The 22869-nt window shown below is 35.3% G+C and overlaps 1 protein-coding gene across 1 annotated transcript in view; it reads right to left on the reverse strand.

The window, feature by feature from the left end:
- Positions 1–2652: 2652 nt before the first annotated feature.
- LOC150103715 (peptidyl-prolyl cis-trans isomerase-like 3) overlaps positions 2653–22869 on the reverse strand; it is a 40985-nt gene continuing 20768 nt past the window's right edge. Inside the window, exons 5-6 of the mRNA XM_090396511.1 lie at positions 8683–8801; positions 2653–2861 (exon numbers count right to left, since the gene is read on the reverse strand). Of these exons, the coding sequence (XP_090252637.1) occupies positions 2735–2861; positions 8683–8801 (246 nt within the window). The 3' untranslated portion in view covers positions 2653–2734. The remainder of the gene's footprint in view (positions 2862–8682; positions 8802–22869) is intronic.

Genomic DNA, 22869 nt, shown 5'->3' on the forward strand with positions numbered 1-22869 from the left:
ATTCCCATGCTTTCTCAACTATTTGTCGTAAAGTGAAGATCTGATCCTGACAGCCTCTGTTTGGCCTGAATCCAGCTTGTTCTTCACCAAGCTTTTCTTCCACAATTCTTCTCAACCGTTTCTCAAGTATACTTGTATAGATCTTGCCAGGAACACTCAGTAGGGAAATACCTCTGTAATTCTCACATTCAATTTTATTTCCCTTTTTATATATGGGTACTATGAGAGCTCTACTCCAATCATCGGGAATTCGTCCCTCTGTCCAGGCTTTCTGAACTATGCAGTGCAGCCACTGTAAGACTTTTATACCACTATACTTCAGCATTTCTGGTCGAATATCATCTACTCCTGCTGCCTTTCCATATTTCAAGCCTTTGATGGCTTTTTCTACTTCAAGTATGGATATGTATTCCTGACTGCATGCCTGGTCAGTGTTTTTTATCACTGTGCTGTCATCACTGCTTGTTTCATTTAGCAGTTTTTCAAAGTAATTACTCCATACTTCAAGGATATCTTTTTCTCCTGTTTTCATGTCACCTTTATCATCTCTAATTCCATTTACAGCACTCTTTCCTCCATTCCTAAGTTTCTTCAACAACCTCTAGAATATTTTGCCACCTTCTTGATATTTATTTTCTATATTCTTGCCAAAGTCCTCCCATGACTTTTGTTTAGCTAGTTTTACACACTGTTTAGCTTTCTTACATTTGTCTCTGTATTCTGTAAGAGTAAAAGCTGACTTTTTGCCAGGAACTTTTCATATGCTTTCTTCTTTTCCTTCACTGCCTCTTTAACTTCCTGTGTCCACCAGGGAGTTCTGATTTTTTTATCCTTGCACACAACCTCACCACATGCCTCTCTGGCAGAATCAATCAATGTTTTCTTCAGAGTTTGCCACTGAATCTCCAAGGTTTGATTCCTGTTCTCAAACTCTTTCATTTTCTTTTCAATAATCTTTCTGTATTTTAGTCTACAGTTTACATCTGAGAGCTGCTCAACTTTTATTCGCTTTAAAACTTTCTTACATGTTATTCTTCTCAATATGAAATTCAATTTTATCCTGCTCAAGACTAAATAGTGATCACTTCCAATTTCAAATCCTCTGTACACTCTGGTGTCCTGCACCAGGGAGAAAACATCACTATCAACAATAACATAGTCAATGAGACTTTTCTTATTCCTAGCCTCTTCTCTCCATGTGAATTTGTGCACATTTTTATGTTGGAACATGGTGTTAGTAATAACCAGTCCATATCCTGAGCAGAAATCCAACAGATATTTGCCATTGTTATTAGGTTTGCTCTTTTCTCCAAATTTTCCCAAATTATTTTTGTATGTCTCATAATCATTTCCTACTTTGCTATTTAGATCCCCAACAAGGACCAACTTCTCCTTTTTCATTGTGTCAGTTGCTTTTTCTAAAGCATCAAAAAATTCCTCCATTTCTACCTTAGTAGAACCTTCTGTGGGACTATAGGCACAAATAAGTCTCATTGTCCAGTTCCCCATTCTCATATTTGCCCACATTACTCTACTTGAGACTGACTGCCATTCAAGAAGATTAGCCTCGTATTTTGTGTTGAATATTATGGCTACTCCTTCTTTTCCTTGATTATCATTGCCTGAATATAACATTTTGTATTTATTGCTCAGAAAGATCTCACCAGTTTTGGTCTTTTTTGTTTCAGTCATCCCTATTATGTCGATCTGGTACTTATCTAATTCCTCAGCTAGCTCCATTTCTTTGCCATTCAGGCTTCTTACGTTGATAGTACCGATCTTTAACTCTGGTGATGTTGAGTTGGGGTTTGTTTTCAGATTTGTTCCAGTAGCTGACTTTTCGCTGTTCGCCCTGGTTCCCTGGCGAAAACAACGGGGGCCTTGTTTAACCAGGCGACGCCCCAACCGGCATGAAATTTTGTCATGTTGTACCATCATTTTTTTATTTTGGTTTAACCAATAAGAATACAATTTGGTCGGCTAAATCCCAAATTGCCCGTCTAAATGACATAATTAGTAATTTACTTCTGGAAGAAGTAAATGACTTTCAGTACATTGGTTTCTACAATGATACTCTGACAGAGTGAAAAGAAAGTACAAAGCTCTTCAATTCCATAAAATTCTAATATCTGAAAACTCAATCTTATCACAAATACCAAAATTCATATGTACAGACATGAAACACCATTCCTCAACGAGCTGTTAATACCATCAATAGCATTGGGACAAGTCACCAAACAATACTAAGATATACATGGCATGATCACATTCCTAATACCATCATTCTTGAAGAAAGCCAGCAAAGATCTCTAAATAGAAACAATTCAAAAAAAGTCAACTGAGGTAGTTTGTAAGCAAACTTTTTTTTAAAACTGAGGCTCATGAGCCATCTGACATTTACCACTTGGCACACATTCAATCTAATAGACTTATCTCCATGAGTTTTTGTTATGCAAACATTTCCATATATATATTTTGCTATTTGTTAATAAATAAATGCTGATATTCTTTTCACAATTCATTATATTTAATCATAAATTCTATTATGATAGAATTGAATCAATCCCATGCTGAGTTGAGTTATAGTACTCTTAAAAACAATATTCAAATATAATTTATAATTCATAAAACTTGTAAAAAAACATCTACAGAGAAACCAAATAAAATATTTATTACATTATTTACAATATAATACAAATTAAAATAATGTACATGACTGATAAGTCATTACACATTATTTAGCAAAAGGATTTGCATGAATAGTTACATTATTCAGTTGTGTATCATGAAGAGGACGATAATTCTTGGGATTTACACTCAACTTTTCAAGTTCATCCAGTGATTCTAAGCCATCAATGACTCTATAAAAAAAAAAGTAATCACTTTCACTGACATGCAAAGAATAAGAAATTATTTAATGCAGAACTGAAGTAATAAAATTTTTTCATCTAAAAATGCAAACTCATTTTTTAACAAATTAATCTAAAAAATCACTTCCTGGTCACTCATAAAATGGAGAGAGATTTGACACCTTATAACATCCTGAGGAGATGATCAAATCCAAGACCCTCAATTACATATGGTCTGAAGTAGTTATCCCTCAAAATATTCATTTTCTTTACTACCAGTTGCTATCTCGCCATCCAAATCTATGATTTCTCAACTATTTATCATCATCATCAATTTCCTGATATGTACCCACAAGGTTACTATGAAACACTACATGATTACGTTTACATTATTATTAACCTCCTATCCACAATTTTCTTCCAAATCAGTCTATTACTTGTCAGCACTTCAATATTATCATATCTAGCATTTCAAGATTCTAAGGCACTTCTGAGTGAATCAAATCCACCTAGACCTTTGTCTTCCCAAATCTCTTTACTGCCACCTTGGCATCAAACACCTGCTTTGCAAACCTTTCCTCATCCATTCTATTTAAGTGGCCATATCTCCTTAGATTAGCTCTGCTTAGACATTTTTCAATAGTCTCCAGAACATTTTTATACCTTCCTGATATTTTCTATATTCTTACTAAAGTCTTCTCATGAGTTTTGTTTAGATACTTTTATACATAGCTTAGATCTCTTACATTTTTCTCCATATTCTTTTAGGATATCTAGCAACTTATTTGCTAGAAACTTTTAGCATGCTTGCTTCTTTTCCAGTACTGCTTCTTTAATTTCTTGTGTCCACCATGGGTTCCTATTTTTCTATCCTTACAGACTTCACCACATCTCCCTAGCTGAATCAATCATTGTCTTTTTCGGAGTTTGCCACTGAGACTCTAAGGTTTGGTTCTTGTTTTCAAAACTGCTTCAAATTTTCTTCAATAATGTTTGTATATTTGAGTCTACAGCTTAAATGTAAAAGCTGCTGAACTTTAATTCTTTTTAAAACCTTCTTCATACAGTTCTTTTCAATGTAATATCCATTTTTACCCTGCTTAGTATTAAGTGACGGTCACTTCCAATTTCAAATCCTGTGTACACTCCTGAACCAGCATGAAGATATCATTATCAACACTCTCCAAGCGAATTTGTGCACATCTATTTGTCTTAAAGTGAAAATTACCTATATTTGTCCTGAATCCAGCTTCTTCTTCTTCAAGCTTCCCTTCTACAATTTTTCTTAGCTGTTTCTCAAGTATACTTGCATAATTCTTACCATTAACACTCAGGGGAAATTACTCTAATTCTCACAATGTTTTGTTTTCCTTTTTGCAGATAAGTACAATGAGAACTCCACTCCATCTGGGATTTAACCCTCTGAATTATGCAGGGCTGCCACTGTAAAACTTTTAAACCACCATATTTGAGTATTTCTCAAAAAAAGTAAAATAAACAATGTGAGAATTAGAGTAATTTTCTCTGAGTGTTAATGGTAAGAATTATACAAGTATACTTGAGAAACTGCTAAGAAAAATTGTGAAAAGGCAGCCTGATCAGTTTTATTTTTCTTTTTGTATATACCGTATATTTTCGCGTATAATGCAAACTAGAAATTTTGTTTGAAAACTAGCCCTAAAATGTCATGTCCACATATAATGCGATCTGTTAATCTTGTTCCCTAACATTATAAATAAACAATACGAATTAACGAAAGAAATATTTATTTTAAAACAAAATGTCAAAATACAATACGACTTAACGAAAGTAATATTTATTTTAAAACGAAATGTCAAAATCCTTTAAATTCTTCATCTTTTGAGTCATCAAACATTTCATTTATAAATTCAACTGTAAGCATTGCGTCATCAGTGTAGTAGTTGTTGTCATCGTCATAAGTCAAGACTGTCTTTTTGCTTACGCCAGTCTAATATTACTCTCTGCTACAACAAATTCTCTCATAGCAACACTGTTATTATGTTCTTCTGCAAACTGCACGACAAGCAATTTAAATCCTGCTTCAAAAGATGAACACAGACTAGGTTTATTTAATGAATAATATTTAAAATGAACTGTGGTTAAACCGATATAATTGTGCTAATATCCCACCAAGGGGATGGGATATTAGCACTACTTACATTACTGGCTTTATGCGCAGATACGATGCGCGCTCGGTCACCGAATGTGAGTGGGTCAAGTAGATTTGGTTGCATAGGCATTAGGTAGTATATATTGTCTGTGCAAGTCTAATAAAATGTTATATTTTTTAAGATCCGTATATAATGCGAACCCCTAACTTTAGACCATAAATTTTAACCATACATTTTTCGCATTATATGCGATAATATACGGTAAGTACAATGAGAACTCCAGTCCATCTGGAATTTGACCCTCTGAATTATGCAGGGCTGCCACTGTAAAACTTTTAAGCCACCATATTTAAGTTTTCTTGGCAAGCCATTTATGAGATGAAAAGCCACTGTTCATCTAATTTTATTGGATGTTGAAAAAATGGACTGTCATTTTTTTATTGCTTCTTCTATTTCATGTATTGATATATTTTTCAGACTGAATTCCTAATGAGTGTTTTCTAACATGAAGCACTAGCTGGGAAGAAGAATGACAGTCAGGGTAATGCCACTGTAATTCTTAACCAACATGATTGCAAACAGATAAAATATACCTCTCTGCTTAAGGATTGCACTAATTACCACTCTTAGGACTGTAATTTACTGAGAGCCCTCCATAGGCTTGCCTATGTAATTATAAACAAACTATACAATTCTGAATACCATACCCCAATGATATATGGGCTACCTAAAATAAACAAAGTGCCAATGTATCCTATTGTGGATGGCACTGATTCACATATATAACTAGCCAAATAATTATCCATAGTGCCAACTCAATATACAGTAATCAATATACAACTTAATTTCACAAGAAAATAAGCAAAAATTAAACTCCAACTTCATCTAATAATTTATATGTGCTCCTCTGTTCCTAACAAGGTCATTAATTCACTTAAGAATGGACTCTACCAATGTAGAACACATTTTTTTTTAATTTCTGCATCTCAAAACCATACTTTTATAATTGTGATAAAGTTATCCTTTGTATCACAATTTAATTTTCCATTTCCAAGTTTCTTTTTCACTATGGTCCACAAATTTTCTATTGGGTTACCTGGCCAATGAAGCAATTGGATGTTTGTGATTTTTGAGAAACTCACTTTTTTTGAAGTGTGGCATGGAGTGAGATCCTGTTGGAAAATGTGTCACACAGATCCTTGTCTTTCAGGATCTGTGGGACCACTCTTTTCTCCAATATTTTTATGTATTGGTCACTTTTCATCATAACATCAACAGGCACCTGGACCGTCATGTGTAAAACAACTTCATAACATCTTTTAGCTGGGTGTTTAGGAACTTGTTGAAGCTGGACAGAATTCTTCTCAGGCGCTGATTTGCGAACATAGGTACTCGCTCCCCTTGGACAAAGAAATGGATCCACCTGAGAATATGACCTTATTCCACTTTTCGACATGCCCATCTTTGTACACTTTTGCCCACTAGAGCCTCTTTTTTCTTCATAGCCTTCATCAACAGTTGTTTCTTATTTGGTCTGTGGCAGTCCTCCCTGCTTCCAACAATCTTCGATGGACTGTCATGTCAGAAACATTAATACCACTAGCTACCAAGTCCAAGTCTAAAACAGACAATCTTGGATTTCATTTTGCTTTTCCTAACTAGTAAACAATCTTGAGTAAGTGCAGTTTTCCTTTTTCACCCACAATTTCCATTTGTCAGGATAAAAATAAAAAATAGCTGTCTATTGAAACCTCTTTAAAATTGCATTAGCAGCACCCAAACCAACAACACACTCATTGGCAATTTGTCTTTGAGTCATGGATGTGTGCTGAGAAAGAGTACATATTTTTGAATGCTTTCTTGGAGACATATCCATTTATGGCTAAACAAAATGAATAAAACACTATGAATGTTAACTTGTTTATGCTATTAAAAATGCATAATATTATTAATAAATTGTAGAGACAGTTAAAACATGCAGCACTCAACCAAAATAGTGAACTAAAACCAAAACCGAAAATTTGCTTGTTCGGTACTATACTGGCAACACCTCTTCACATGTTAAAAGCTCTGCCTACTTTTATTTTTGTTATGGCCAGTACAGAAAACCTGACACTCGAACACACTGGCATAATGATCAGTTTATGTCTCCTCTTTATTCACCAATGTTCTTCTGAAGGACAACTTAGACCTTATCCAACCACAATTTCCTCCCAATATGTCAGCCTTAAGTTTATACCATGAACTCAGCTATTTCAATTGAAAAGGGCAATTCTATAAACAAAAGAGGCAACAGATATGAGGTCGCCCCTTCCCCCCAGCAAACACTACTTCATGGAAAACCTCTGAAGATAAAGCCTTAACCTGTGCCCTACATACACCAGTCTGACTACACTATGTTGATGATCTTCCATTTGGCCACACAGCTCTGAGGCTCTTAGTGCCTTCCTAACACATCTTAATAATCAACACCCCAATTCACCTTAGAAAGAGAAAAAAATGAGACTCCCCTTCCTAGATCAGCCTTAGACAGTTACAAGGTAAAATCAAAAATATAGTTTCAGTATGTAGATGATATTTTCCTTATTTGAACAACTAGTTCAGTTCACCTTCTACCTGAATAGGTAAATAAATAAAAAATAAATCCACTAATGCCTTTTATTCCCTATAGAGTAGGTGGGGCTGTTTTAACCATATCTAACCTTTGATGACTGAGAGGGCAGGTCAATCTCCACTGGTAGCCAATCAGAGATAGATGGCTCAAGCCTATCATTAATTATAAATGGCATCTGGCAAAGAGAGGGAGACAAGTGTTGCCATCTCATGGTGCCTAAAAGAGTATATTATTTGTCTGAAATAGTGAGTTCTATGGCTGATTTTCTTGAGTTTTTGAGATGAAAAACCCAAGTTTCTGGGAGAAAATCTCCATTTTTCATTCTCAAAATCAACTAACTCAGGAACTGGTCGAAGTAAGGATAAGAAATAGTTCCTCTAGTCAACAACTAATTTGAACCAAGAATGACGCTTTCTTCAGGTGGCATACTACTGGTGCAAATGCCACTTCCACAGGGCTACACAGACTGAAAGCAGTTGCAACAGATAGTTTTCATATCTAATATCTGCAATTTCTAAGATATTCTAAAATGACATTATTTCAATGACATACTAGGAACAGATTTTTATATATGTATAACAAATGAAAGCTTGCATATCTATATAATATAGCTGAATTTTACTATAGTTAACACTACCATAACAAATTCAGTTTTTTTTTTTTTTTTTATGTGGCTCCCACCCACAAAATGTTTAATTATAAACCTACAGGACACATTTTGTGTGTGTGTGTGTGTGTGTGTGTGTAAAATGTATTTTTATTCATTTTTTTTCCTAGTCTGGAAATCCTGTTCAATTTAGAGAATGAACATGGAACTTTTCCCAGCCACTTCAGGCCTCCATCTCCCACCTAAAGACAATCAACCATCCATGCCCATGGTGGGATTCAAACCTGCAGCCCATTGGTTGGAAAACGGATATGCTAACTACTCAGCCAACAAGGCTGGCACTTTAAAACTATTGAAAAATCCAGACAGCACAATGCTATTTTAAAGAAAATTTACTATATCAAACTATAAATTATTTCTATAATACCTCTAAGTTCTCTACCATGAAAGCTCATGGTACTTCTAAATATCTTTTCTTACCTGCCAAACAGAGTATATTTCATATCTAAATGTGGCTGCTTGGAATAAGTAATAAAAAACTGTGATGCATTTGTGTTTGGACCATTATTTGCCATTGATAACATTCCTCTTGTATTGTGCTTCAAAAAACAAGAAAGACATGATAAGCATATGTAATGTGAAAACTGCAAACCATTTAGACAGGAAAACTACACATACTAAACTTACAGAATTTTAAGTGTACAAACAGAAATCATGCTTTATTTTATTTTTATATTTCTCTGCCTTTCTCTCACACATAATACAAAGGCCCAACCCAGATATAATAGCAATGGATTAGATTTGAATAGCTATCATATTCATTGATATCGCAATCAGGAAAAAAAAACTTCTGATTCATTTAGTGAAGTTAACTATACCAGTCTTAAGAGATGGTAAAAAAAATTCATCAAAAATCTAACAAGGTCCACAATCTTACACTCTCACAAATATCCATCATGATGGAATGGTTTACATTTGGCAGAAAAGGTCTATTATGCAAGCTCCAATCATAAGATTAGAGCTTGCATAGCAGCCATTTTGTCTTCTGTGTCCTTTGCAAACTGTGTTACCAGCTTTCTCTCTAGCAACAACATGTTATGGAGGATACATCTTTATTTTCAAACCTTGCCACTAATGCTGGATTACTACAGGACCTCTTTCTTTTATACTCCCTTCTATATATCAATGACCATTGCTGGAAGACTGCTAGTCCAGAGTTTTGCTGATAACAGTACATTACATTTCCCTTTCTCATTTAAAAAATCCTCCATAGCATACTTTGATCATCTAAATTCTTATCTCTAAACCATTTTTCAATACAATTTTGATAACCACATTAATTTTAATAGTAGCACACCTCAGTTCTCAATTATTTATTGCAAAATAGAACTATTTCTTCCAGTCTTACATTTGACAGTACACAAAATCACTGTAGAAGAGGTGAATTCTTTTCTTGGACTATCTCCGTAATAACCTACAATCTGTTTTTTAACCTAAGTATTATCTCCTCAGTCTCGACCATAGCTATAATATTCAAGTCTTCTAGTCTTTTCAACCAGAGGACTTGCCTTATACTAAAGGCAAGTCCTCTGGTTGAAAAGACCTGGGTTTGAATCCATTCTACACGAGGAACCTTTATCAGGTCTCTTCAATCAAACGGTGAGTGAGTTGGTACCACATGGAAGTAAAGGGTTTCCCCCTCCCAGAAACTCTGGTTTTTCATCCCTCAGGATACATACAATATATCCCTAGAGGGATGCACCAGAGGAATGGCAAACAGATTGTATTAAATTGACTAATGCCCCTAATCAGGGACTCGACCCATTTTAGACAGATGAGAAATGGATGGATTATCTCCTTAACACCAAGATATACAGCTTTCTCCACTGCTCCATGCATTATGTTACCACGAAACAACTATTAACAATACCAATCACAAATGCATCCAACAACTATTAAATACTGCTTTCATATTTCAAGTGATGGGTCTTCAAGAGCTTCTTAAAAAATCCTCGACTCAGTATAGAATAGGAATTCAACTCTTCACAGACAGTTTCAGCTGCACAAATTATCCGCAGATATTTCCATGGTCAGTGCTTGTCAAAACTGCACTTGTAATTCCTTCACTCTCCTCTACACCTGTTATAGCATGCAGAGTGGTTAATTAGTACTCCAGAGTTCAATTCCAAACCACAAAGTCTTCATTCATTCCTATTAACGCAGTTGAACAGCCTTCTTGCTTGGGTTATGCTTTGGTCACATGAAACTCAAATCTGCAAAGCATACTTGTCCTTAGAACTTTAGCCCAATAGCCATGAACACTACCCTAACCCAGTATGGAGCACTGTTTAGGAATTTTTGACTTCTCTTTGTTGTTCTGCTTCAGTTATACTTACCTTATGTAGTGCCTACATGCACATATCAATTTGTTCTTGTTCTCTGATGATGGCAGGTTGACTCTGCTGAAATAATGGAAATATTAATTAAAAGTTAGGTAATATCACTATGAATAACTAACTTATAAGTCTTCATACCAGAACCTAACAAATGACTACTTATACATATTATAAGCAGCCATTTATGACTGCTTGTAATAGATCTAGCAGGTTTAGGTGCCTATTATCCTTTCAAGTTCTGTGAGGTGCTAATGCTAAATATCTCACCTCAGTACTTTTTTTAACATAATGTTTCATTATTTAATCACTATTTGTACAGTTTGCTGAGATTGGCCTTGATATGACGAAAATTCTGCATTAATTAAATATTTTTGTAAGGGTATCTGAGTAATTATTCAATGATTATAACCAGGGCTCCAGAAATCCACTTCCCACAGGTGAGTTTATCAGAGACAACTGGTGAGTGAATTTTCGGCCTTGATCTAAAGGCATTCAAAATATTTTTTTCTTTGAATAATTCACATTTTCTTCTCATTCACTCTCAAGTTATTTGATCACAGGTGGCTGCCAATGAATTTAAACAAATTTTATTTCCAGAGAGTTGTAAATAAAATTTTTTATTTGAAATCCTTAATGTTCAGTACAGCATTTCCTTTTAAAGAATTACAAAAACACTTGCAAGTTTAGTTGCTGGTTTTCCTCAATAAGTCATAACTTAAACCAATCATCTTCACTTTCTTTCGTCCTTTTATCTCATTTAAGGTTCAGAACTTCTCTATTTTTCTTTCTTTAGGAAAGACTAAAAAATCAACGAAATTTCCGGAAAACTGAGGAAAAAGCAAATAGTGTCTCTAAGAGACAAAAATGGAAAAATAGTTCTAGAAGAAGAGAATAAAGCACAGATGTGGATAAAATATGTAAGAGAACTTTTCAATGATACTAGACAGAAGCCTATAAATATAAAAGATAACATTCAAGGACCAGCAATCATGAAATGCGAAATAGAGAATGCTATACGAACAAGTAAAACAGGAAAAGCCAGTGGACCAGATGGTGTGCAAACAGAATTTTTAAAATTAATAGAACCAGATAACATCAAACTTCTTGAAAAACTATTTAATAAAATATATGAAAGTGATGAATTTCCATCAGATTGGCTCAAATCTACATTTATCACTGTCCCAAAGAAACCCAAAGCGAATTCCTGTGGTGACTTCCGACTTATTAGTCTAATGAACCAAACATTAAAAATATTTTTGAAAGTAATTCAGAATCGCATTTATAGAAAAAGTGAAGAAACTCTAAGTGAAACACAATTCGGCTTTCGGAATGGTTTTGGTACTAGAGAGGCCCTTTTCTGTACCCAAATATTGATACAAAAATGCATAGAAAAACAGAAATCTGTCTTTATGTGTTTCATAGATTTTGAAAAAGCATTTGACAAAGTCAGACACACCAACTTAATAGAAATCCTTCAACAAATAAGGCTAGACGAACAAGACATAAGACTAATAACAAATCTGTATTGGAATCAGTCAGCTACCGTTCAATTAGACAACATTACCACCAGTGATATTAACATCAAAAGAGGAGTGAGACAAGGATGTGTGCTCTCACCACTCCTGTTCAACATATATACAGAGGTAATCTTTAAAAAAGCATTGGAAAGAATGTCCAGAGGGAATCACAATAAATGGAAAGATTGTTAACAACCTACGATATGCAGATGACACTGTGCTAATTGCAGATAACATTATGGATCTCCAAAAACTCGTTGACAGAGTATACATAGAAAGCCAAAGAATGGGAATAAATATAAACATCAACAAGACAAAATACATGATCATCAGCAAACATCCAGCCTCATCAATGAAACTGACACTCAATGGGAAAAATATTGATCAAGTGTCAAGATATAAATATCTTGGTTGCTGGCTTAATGAACGGTGGGATCCAGAAATAGATATAAAGACAAGGATTGAAGTTGCACAGCAGTCCTTCATGAAAATGAGAACACTATTCTGCAATAAAGACCTAAACATGGAAGTCAGATGCCGAATGCTGAAATGCTACGTGTGGTCTATTCTGCTCTATGGAGTTGAAACATGGACATTGAAGGCGACAACCATCAAGAAAATCGAAGCCTTTGAAATGTGGCTATACAGAAGAATGCTAAAGATATCATGGACAGAAAAAATTACCAATGAAGATGTCTTAAAATCCAATGGCAAAGCTAAACATCTTGTACAAATAATCAAGAAACAAAAAACATCACATCTTGGACACATCATGAGAAACAGCAAATACCAACTTCTACAAACTATTTTGGTAGGAAGAATTGATGGCAAAGGAACTAGAGGAAGAAAAAGAATATCATGGTTTGACAACATCAAGACGTGGACAGGAAAGAGCAGTGCACAACTGCTCAGATTAGCACAAGAGCGCAGTTTGTTCGCCAAGAAGGTCGCTGACCTTCGATAGAAGATAGCACAATAAGAAGGAAAGACTACTAAAAAACAAAGTCATTAAAAACATCAAAATTGACTTGTGATACCTTCCTACAACAATTGTCCTGTCATAATTTTTGAAACATAATAACTGAAAACGTTTTTTCTTTCTATATGAAAGACATTATAAATATTTGCTATTAAGTCCCAAAAATCCCCCTCATTTCTCTCACAGCAGTACTATAGTGCTTTTTTCACTCATGCTCTACTATGAGTCACACTTCAAGTTTTTGTTTCAGTCATGAAGCGAGTAAAATAAGTCACCAGTATGTCTTATAATTATGGTGCTTTACTTGAAAACAGTAAATCTTGCACAGTGTGCAAGAAAGCAAGCTTTTTCTTATCATGAATATATTCAAATTAAATTATTAGTTATCTCCAACAAATAAATTTTATAATCAAATCAATGCATTCATTTAGTTTAATATTAATCTTACAAGCATATACAGTACACACAACCTATGTAATAGACAATCGATTATTATTATTATTTTTAAAAAAGTGCTTTTCTCACAATATAATTTCATTAACAAAATAAACTGGTAATTATAAACATAAAATTAAAATTGGCACAATCTAATTAAATACAGTAGCACATCTATACATTTTATTCCAACACCTTGACATTATTCCACTGAAATCTATCCTACAAACTGGAAATTGGCCAATATTCAGCCCATCCCCAAGAAGGGTGATCCAATTACTGTCCAATCTCGCTTACCTCAGTCCTGTCAAAGGTAATGGAAAAAAAGCATCAATTCCCAACTCCTACACTATCTTGAAGACACTCACCAAATAAATGAACAGCCAGTTCATTTAGTTGGTGAGTGTCTTTCTGCCACTGCTGATCAACAGGAGATCTACTCACATATGTCATCCATCTCTGGACGAAGGCTATGGCGAATCTCAAGTGGTTGCACTAGATATCTCCAAAGCCTTTGACCGGGTCTGGCATAAAGGCCTACTGGGCAAACTACCATCATTTGGTCTGACCCAAGGCTTTTCTAGGTGGATCGCCAGTTTTCTGTCTGGACGCACACTCTGTGTGATGGTGGACGGCTCCCTACCCTCTCACCACTCGATTAATGCTGTGGTCCCATAAGGTTCTGTTCTCTCACCAACCCTCTTCCTACTATATATCAATGACCTCCAACCCAATACACAGTTCTGCAGACGACAGCACACTACACTCTTCGCTTGCATTTGATAAGCCTTATCCTACACAACTCACCTCAACCTACAGAACATCAACTACCGCGACCCACAACTCCGATCTCCAAGCCATCCTCCAATGGGGTTCAGATAACCTCATAAATTTCAATGCCAATAAAATCCAGTTGTGTACTATTTCCCCTTAAAAAGAACCATTTTTTCCCAATATCCTTTTTAATGATACCCAAATCTCCAGACAGTCTGAGATCTCACTCCTTGGAATCACCCTCACATCAAACCTCTCCTGGCATAAACATATCTCAAACATTGGATCCTCAGCCTCAAAAAAACTAGGATTTCTCTTTTGCTCAAGACGTTACTTCACCCCTGAACAGCTATTAACATTATACAAATCCGCCCAACTATTGAATACTGCTCTCACGTATGGGGTGGGGCCCCAAAAAGCTCGACTCAATACAGAGGAGGAGAGCAATTAGACTTATCAATGATCCATCCCTTACCAACTCCCTCCCCCTCTCTTTCACACAGATGTATGGTCTCTGCAGTATGTATATTCTACAAATATTTCCATGGGAAATAACATCAATAATTCCTCTGCTCAGTACTAAACTAATTGGAACACGTACAGCTGTTACACAACATCCCTTCACAGTTCACCTAGAAACAAACAGAACAAGTTTCTTTTCCTCTTCCTTCATCCCTGCAACTGCTGCACTGTGGAACAGTCTCCCACCCGCTGTGTTTCCCAAGGAATACAATTTAAAGTCATTCAAATCAAATGTAAACAAATTCCTCTTTTCCCAACCCACCACCCATACACGATACTAATGTACTATAGGTTGACCAACCAACCTCCTGTGTATGGGCTCAACATAAAAAAATAAATAAAAACCAACACAACTCACATACAAGAGGTGGACCCTGTTTAGCTGAGTAACCAAATGGAAGGTTGGGTCAAAGCTCAGTGGGAAGTAAGGCCAGTGAAGAGATGAGTACTGCAGGGCTAGATAAGAGTAGCATTCTAGCACTATGCTGGAAGAAGGGCTTACTAGCTGAATGCTATCAGAGCAGAACATGACAGCATCTAAAGGATGGCAGCAGAAAAAAAAAAATTTTTTTTTTTTGAACAGTGGCATCCACACAGTCTCAGTAAGTGAAGGTTACTATCCTCCACACTTCAGAACCTGTTCAGTAAAAGTGGGATATTTGACCAAAGCAAAGATAGCAATTTCTCAGAAGCAACGGAAGCAGTGCTTCTGAGAAATTGCCATCCTGCATAACTCTTATAAGGCAAACCAAGGTGGCAGTTTTGACTCTTTGAGAGGCAAGGTCACATTTGACCTTGCAACTTGGAAAACATTCAACATGAGAACTTTGGCTAAGGACTTTCAAGTAGACTATCTTCTGAAAGAGACTGATAAAAATTTGATTTTCTGGCATTATGTGAAACAAAAAGATGAACTACCCTGACTGTAAAATGGAAGGATTGCCAAGTCTTCCTTGATGAATTGCATTAAGGAAATAATGCTGGTAGAGTGATATTTACAGCTAGACCAGAACAAATAAAAAATATGTTATCTTGCAACATTATATCAAAGAGTAAAGAAACTGATTGTTCAAAGTTGGCCCAACAGAAACATTAAAAATAATAGTCTGCTTTGCACTTACTTTCACAGTTGATTTCTACAAGCAAATAGAAGACAGTTTAAAAGATAAAAGCGCATATACAATATGTATGTGGGAATTTCAATGCCAAAATTGGTAAAGGCCAGCCTGGAAAGAGAGATGTGGGTCGATGGGTAATAGATAATAGAAATGAAAAATGAGAGCATCAGGCAGTTTCCTGAAGCAGTTTATATAATGAATACTTTTTTTTTTAAGTGCTCTGGAAGAGGGTGTACATGGAGATCACCAAATAGAGTATCAAGAGATGAAAATTGACTACGTTATGAAAAATTGTAAATTTTAAATGAGAGTATTAGAAACAATTTTCATTATGTAAATTGTTGAAGTAATGTAACAATTGTTACAGTAATCTAATTCATGATGTGAGCTGTAAAAATAGGCTTATGACAATGCTATATTGATTCCCTGAACCCATGTTCTCTAAGTCTTGGCTTCTCCATGACTGCAGGTCACAAAGATGCCAACTTTCCCTATCCTGAGTCAATCTTCTCCATTTCCCTCCTGTTGACTTTAATACAAGATCCTCCCCTCTCCTAGGTGGTCTACCAGGTTAATTTTATGTATCCCAAATACATAAAATGAACTATTATTGGTTTATTATTCTTTAAGCCCATCTATTGTCTTTCATACATGCTTTATGTCCTACCCACCTTTTTGTTTTGTTATAATTTCTACCACATTTTTGAATCCAGATATTTTACTTATTTCAGTGAGTCTTATGTGATCTTTTTTTTGCTTATATTACATACTCTTCTTTCTATATTGCCCTTTGGATTGTTAGTAGGTTTCGTGCTTCTTGTTTTTTTTTTTTTTTGTTTGTGTTCCATGTCTCGCTACCATAGATCATTGCTGGAAAATAATACTATTAAAAAGGTGGGATCTTATTTTGATATCTATTTTTTGGTTTGTGATAGCATCTTTTATCTGGTTAAAAGTTCTAAGCAGCATTTTTACATCTGTTTATTTTATCTGATATATCACTGTCCATTGGGATTGCCTGTCCTAAATAAATGTAGCTTCCAACTCTATGACTTTATTTTACAATTTGATTTGTTGATAATGACAGTATTCATTTTTCATCCACTTAGTCTTGTCAGGGTGGATTTGTAATCCTGCCATTCTACATTGCAAGTCTATTTTATTCAACATTATTTCTAGTTCAGACGTGATGAGATATCAGAGCCAGGAGTATTTTAAGATTTTCTTCATCTATATTTAAACCACCCTCCAGGTTTGCATTTTTGAGAATGCTTTTGAGTTGTTGTAAAGACATTGGTTGAGATCACATCTCCTTGTCTTACTCTTCTACTGAAAAGTATTTCAAGGGTTTTGCTGCCTGTATTATATGTTTTGAATTAACTTGATATATAGTTGTTCTGTGAACAGCGTCTCGAAATATGCATTATGTTCTACTGTGTCAAATGCTTTTTGGAAATCAGTAAATAGCATACAAAGTGGCAGATGATTCACAATATTCTCTTTAAAATATTCACAATATTCTTGTGAATATTTTACAGAGGTGGGACAAGAGACATATTGGTCTATAGTTGTCAATATTCTCCTTTTCTATGGATGAGGATGGGGTTAGATGATTCCCATTCTTCAGGTATTCTACCTTCATTCAAGTACTAAGTGAACCTTCTTGCTAGAGATTTATAAAGAACATTTCCTCCTGCCTTGATATTTTCTATTCTTATTTCATGTGTCCCTGGTGCTCTTTAACGTCATCTGAATGGCTGCATATTCTACCTCCTCTGGCAGTATTTTTGATGCTTCTTTATACTCTGTTAACTTTTGAGTAACATCTTGTGCAAATGAATAGAGCTCATCATCATCATCAAATTCCTGCCATGTACCCTCAAGGGGTGTACAGGATATGATAGTACTACATGAAAAAAATTACATCATTATTAATTTCCTATCTACAATTTTCCTCCAAATAAGTCTGTTACTTGTCAACACTCCAATATTATCAGATCTTATATTTCTATCATCTAAAGCACTTTGTACCGTATCAATCCACCTATATCTTGGTCTTCCTCTCGGTCGTTTTCCTGCCAACCTGGCAGAGAACACTTGTTTTGCTAATCTTTCCTCGCCCATTCTGTTTAAGTGACCATACCACCTGAGATTAGCTCTGCTAACGCATTCCTGGATGCTGACAATGTCAAGTTCTTTCCTAATATCCTCGTTTTTAATATGATACTGCCATTGATGCCATCTGTTCACGCCTATAATCTTTCTCAGGACTCTCATATCTGAAGTCTCTAGTCTTTGGTTAAGTGTTTTACTTCTGACCCAGCTCTCAGATCCATAAGTTAAAACTGGTTTGAACACTGTCTTGTATACAGCTAATCTAGTGTTCCAACTAATTTCTCTCTTATTCCATATGAATTTATTCAGTTGACTTCCCACCATACCAGCTTTGCTGATTCTGTTGTCTATTTCTATATTTAATTTACCATCTTCGGTAAAAATCGTGCCTAAATAGCTGAAATGTTTTACTTGTTCCACAGGTTCTCCATTCACAACACAGTTGACATTTTCAATGATTCTGCCTATTTTCATTGTCTTTGTCTTTTTATTGCTGACCTTCATACCATATCTATTACAAGAGCTATTCAATTTAGTCAGAGAATCTTGCAGACTTGTAGCGGATTTATTTAGAAGTATAACATCATCCGCATAAAGCAAAGAGCTGACATTAACATCTCCAATTTTGATATCATGTTTAATACCACTTTCCTTCATAATGTGATCCATATAGATAATGAATAACAGAGGAGATAATGTACATCCTTGTCTCACACCAGATTTAACATTAAACCATCTTCCTGTACTTCCTTCAATTCTAACTGCTGACTTACAACTGAAATAAAGACTAAGTATTGCTTGATATAATGTCCCATTGACACCATATAACAGCAGCGTATTGAATAGCTTCTCTCTTGGCACCTTGTCATATGCCTTTTCCAGATCGACAAAACTTAAATACAGATCTTTGTTATATTCCCATGCTTTCTCAACTATTTGTCGTAAAGTGAAGATCTGATCCTGACAGCCTCTATTTGGCCTGAATCCAGCTTGTTCTTCACCAAGCTTTTCTTCCACAATTCTTCTCAACCGTTTCTCAAGTATACTTGTATAGATCTTGCCAGGAACACTCAGTAGGGAAATACCTCTGTAATTCTCACATGCAGTTTTATTTCCCTTTTTATATATGGGTACTATGAGAGCTCTACTCCAATCATCAGGAATTCGTCCCTCTGTTCAGGCTTTCTGAACTATGCAGTGCAGCCACTGTAAGACTCTTATACCACCATACTTCAGCATTTCTGGTCGAATATCATCTACTCCTGCTGCCTTTCCACATTTCAAGCCTTTGATGGCTTTTTCTACTTCAAGTATGGATATGTATTCCTGACTGCATGCCTGGTCAGTGTTTTTTACCACTGTGCTGTCATCACTGCTTGTTTCATTTAGCAGTTTTTCAAAGTAATTACTCCATACTTCAAGGATATCTTTTTCTCCAGTTTTCATGTCACCTTTATCATCTCTAATTCCTTTTATAGCACTCTTTCCTCCATTCTTAAGCTTCTTCAACAACCTCCAGAATATTTTGCCACCTTCTTGATATTTATTTTCTATATTCTTGCCAAAGTCCTCCCATGACTTTTGTATAGGTAGTTTTACACAGTGTTTAGCATTCTTGCATTTGTCTCTATATTCTCTAAGAGCACAAGCTGACTTATTTGACAGGAACTTTTGGTATGCTTTCTTCTTTTCCTTCACTGCCTCTTTAACCTTCTGTGTCCACCAGGGAGTTCTGATTTTTTTATCCTTACAAATAACCTTACCACATGCCTCTCTGGCAGAATCAGAGAGGCATAATGAATAGAGCTAACTGTAATAATTCTGGACAGTTTTTTCCATTTCTTTTCTGTTTGTTTTCCTGATGTTCCATTCATCTAGGAGAGATTATATTAATTTTCCATTTTTTCAGACTCCTTTGTTTTCTGCTGCTTGTAGTTTATTTATTCTAAATTTGGTGTAATCTTCTTGTATCTTTATTTTCAGTAACTTACTAATCACTACAAATTCTAAATGAGTATGACCTGAATCTTTTAACTCTCTTTTATATAGCAGTTTTGAGAGTTTCTTGGCTGAGACATTCCCTGCAATTGTTTTTCATAAATTCTGCCTATGTTTTGCATTTCATTTGTTGGTTGAATATGGCCAGGTCTTTATGTCTTCTTCCAAGCTCCAGTCAATCTGCTTCACTAATTTACCAAATTGCTCCCTGTCAATACATTTTGGTTGTTTATGGTTTGATATCACTCATATTTTTGCTTCCTGTCTTTTGTCTATATGAAGGATAGCTAGAATGGTCTGTGATCTGAGTGTATGTCACAGTATGTTTTCCCAATTGTTCCAATCTTTTTTAAGATTCTTTCGTAAATTTACTTTCTTTCTATTACTGTCATTTAAAAAAAGAATCTTGCAAAGACCAGATCACATGACAGTATATCATAAAAAGTGGGTCTAGCTCCATAGCGAGTGCTACCTATTTTGTTTTCATGACCTTCCTATTAAATTGTTTATATATAATTTATATCAATTTGCCCTTCATTGTGAACAATAAATGAAATAAAACACAAACTGAGTTGTGATGAGATGTTATGGCATGCATTTTAAACTCACATTAAAGGAAAGCATATTTCTGTATAATTACATGTAATGTAATTATATTATAGTGAGAATTAAAGAACATATTACTTGTTTAGTTATCATACAATTTAGTTTTTTAAAATACCACCTCTAATAATATTTATATAGAGCAGACTGATACCTTGAGTAAGTAAATTTTTTTTTGTAGCTAGTAGATTTAAATTGTATTTTTGGTCCTCTGATAACTATTCATGTACAGCAATCCCTTGATTAATGCATCTTTGATTAGTGTGTCTTTTTTTTTCTATACCTAAATGCAATTAATGCACCTCTAAAATTTGATTAGTGTATATACATTAAAAATAAACGCTACAGATTTTAAAAATTTTCCATCTATGCATTTTTTTATGGCTAACTATTTTAAACATTTTACAAAGTTATTTTTTAATGGCATTACACTACTGTATTTAAATGTACGAGGTGGTACCAAAACGTTTTGAGACTAGTTTTGTAACACACCAACAGATGGCAGCACCGACCTTAAGTCAGTGTGCCAAAAGTCCTGATGTACACAGGACATCGTTCTGTGTACATCGGGAGCTGTGCAACTGGTGCTATTCTGATCATGTGTTACCACGTCTGCGATTTCATCGTGAACAGCAAGTTAGAACAAAGAGCGAAAGTGAAATTCTGCGTGAAACTGGGCAAATCTGCCACAGACGTTTGACATGATTCAGCAAGTTTACGGCAATGCTGCAATGAGTCGTTTGAGGTGTTTTGAGTGGCACACGTGCTTCAAGAGCGGAAAACATCACTGGAAGATGACAAGATATCAGGAAGCCCTTCAACAAGCTCAATCAAATTAAACTCAAATTCAACAAACACGAAAATTTCGAAACCATTCGACAACTTGTGCAAACTCATCTTTTTTGACATTCGCAGCATTCTGCATCGAGAATTCGTCCCCAGGGGCCAGACCGTCAATAGCGAGTTCTACTGCCAGGTTTTAAGGCGTCTGAAGGAGGACATTCGACAAAAGCAACTGGATCGGTGGATGCTCCACAATGACAATGCACCCTGTCACCGAGCTCTCCTTGCACATGAGTTTCTCACCGGAAACAACACAATCTCACTTCTGCACCTACCCTACTCGCCAGATTTGGCTCCTGTGGACTTCGCTCTCTTCCCGAAAATGAAGATCCAGCTCAAAGGTCGCCGTTTTGACACCACTGCAGAGATCCAGCGTGAATCGCAGAAGGTGCTTGACACGCTTCGAAAAGAAGACTTCCAGGACACATTCCAGAAGTGGCAGGAACACTTGGAGTGCTGTATTGCTATGCAAGGGGACTATTTTGAAGGTGATAGTGTGTAAACGTAGATAAATAAAGTAATTTCTCATAAACAGAGCTAGTCTCGAAACTTTTTGATAGCACCTTGTATACTATGTTCCAAATTTACTGCCAAAATTTATATCTTCTGCTAATTATATAGCATTCTGTTGATCATCTCATGCCTCCTTTTGCAATTGTTTTCATTAATTTTTTATTTTAAAGTATTTTCCCGAACTTTCATCATGAATAAAAGAATTAGTGAGCAAAAAAGTGGAAGTGTGAAAAAAAATTCGATAAGTAATCTTCATTGCAATTCTTTATTATTTCAAGAAAAACTTGAAATAATAAAGAAAAATGAACAAGGCAGGTAAACAGCAAAGAAAATGGATGAATCAACTATAAGAGCAATTTTAAGCAAAAAAGCTGCTTAATACAAAGAGAAAGGTAAGGCCGCTTCGATTCATCATGCATGCAAGCCATTCGAAATCTAAGTATTATAATGACTGAATTAGAGAGACTTCTTTCTACATGGATAGAAGAAATTGTAACCAAAATCGGATCCTGCTAAGCAATGACCTTATTAAATCAAAAGCATTAAGTCTCTTTGCAACCTTGAAAGAAAGGGTTATCAATGATGTAAAAGAAGAGCTCCACGCTAGTGCTGGATGGTTTGAGTGTTGCAAAAAGAGAAATAGCCTACATAATGTTCAAATCACAGGCGAAGCTGCAAATGCTGATATGGAAGTGGCCTCAAATTATCCAGAAAATTGTGGAAGAAGGGGACTATTGTGACCAACAAATATTTAATGTTGATGAAACCGGCCTTTTTTTGGAAGCTAATGCCTTCCAAGACTATTCTGCCAAATCAGAGAAATCTCAGCCTGGTTATAAAGTAGCAAATTCAAA

The sequence above is a fragment of the Typopeltis vanoorti genome, chromosome 8 (assembly GCF_054136105.1).
Source record: "Typopeltis vanoorti isolate ZY-2024b chromosome 8, IOZ_Tvanoo_1.0, whole genome shotgun sequence".
Lineage (NCBI taxonomy): Eukaryota > Metazoa > Arthropoda > Arachnida > Uropygi > Thelyphonidae > Typopeltis > Typopeltis vanoorti.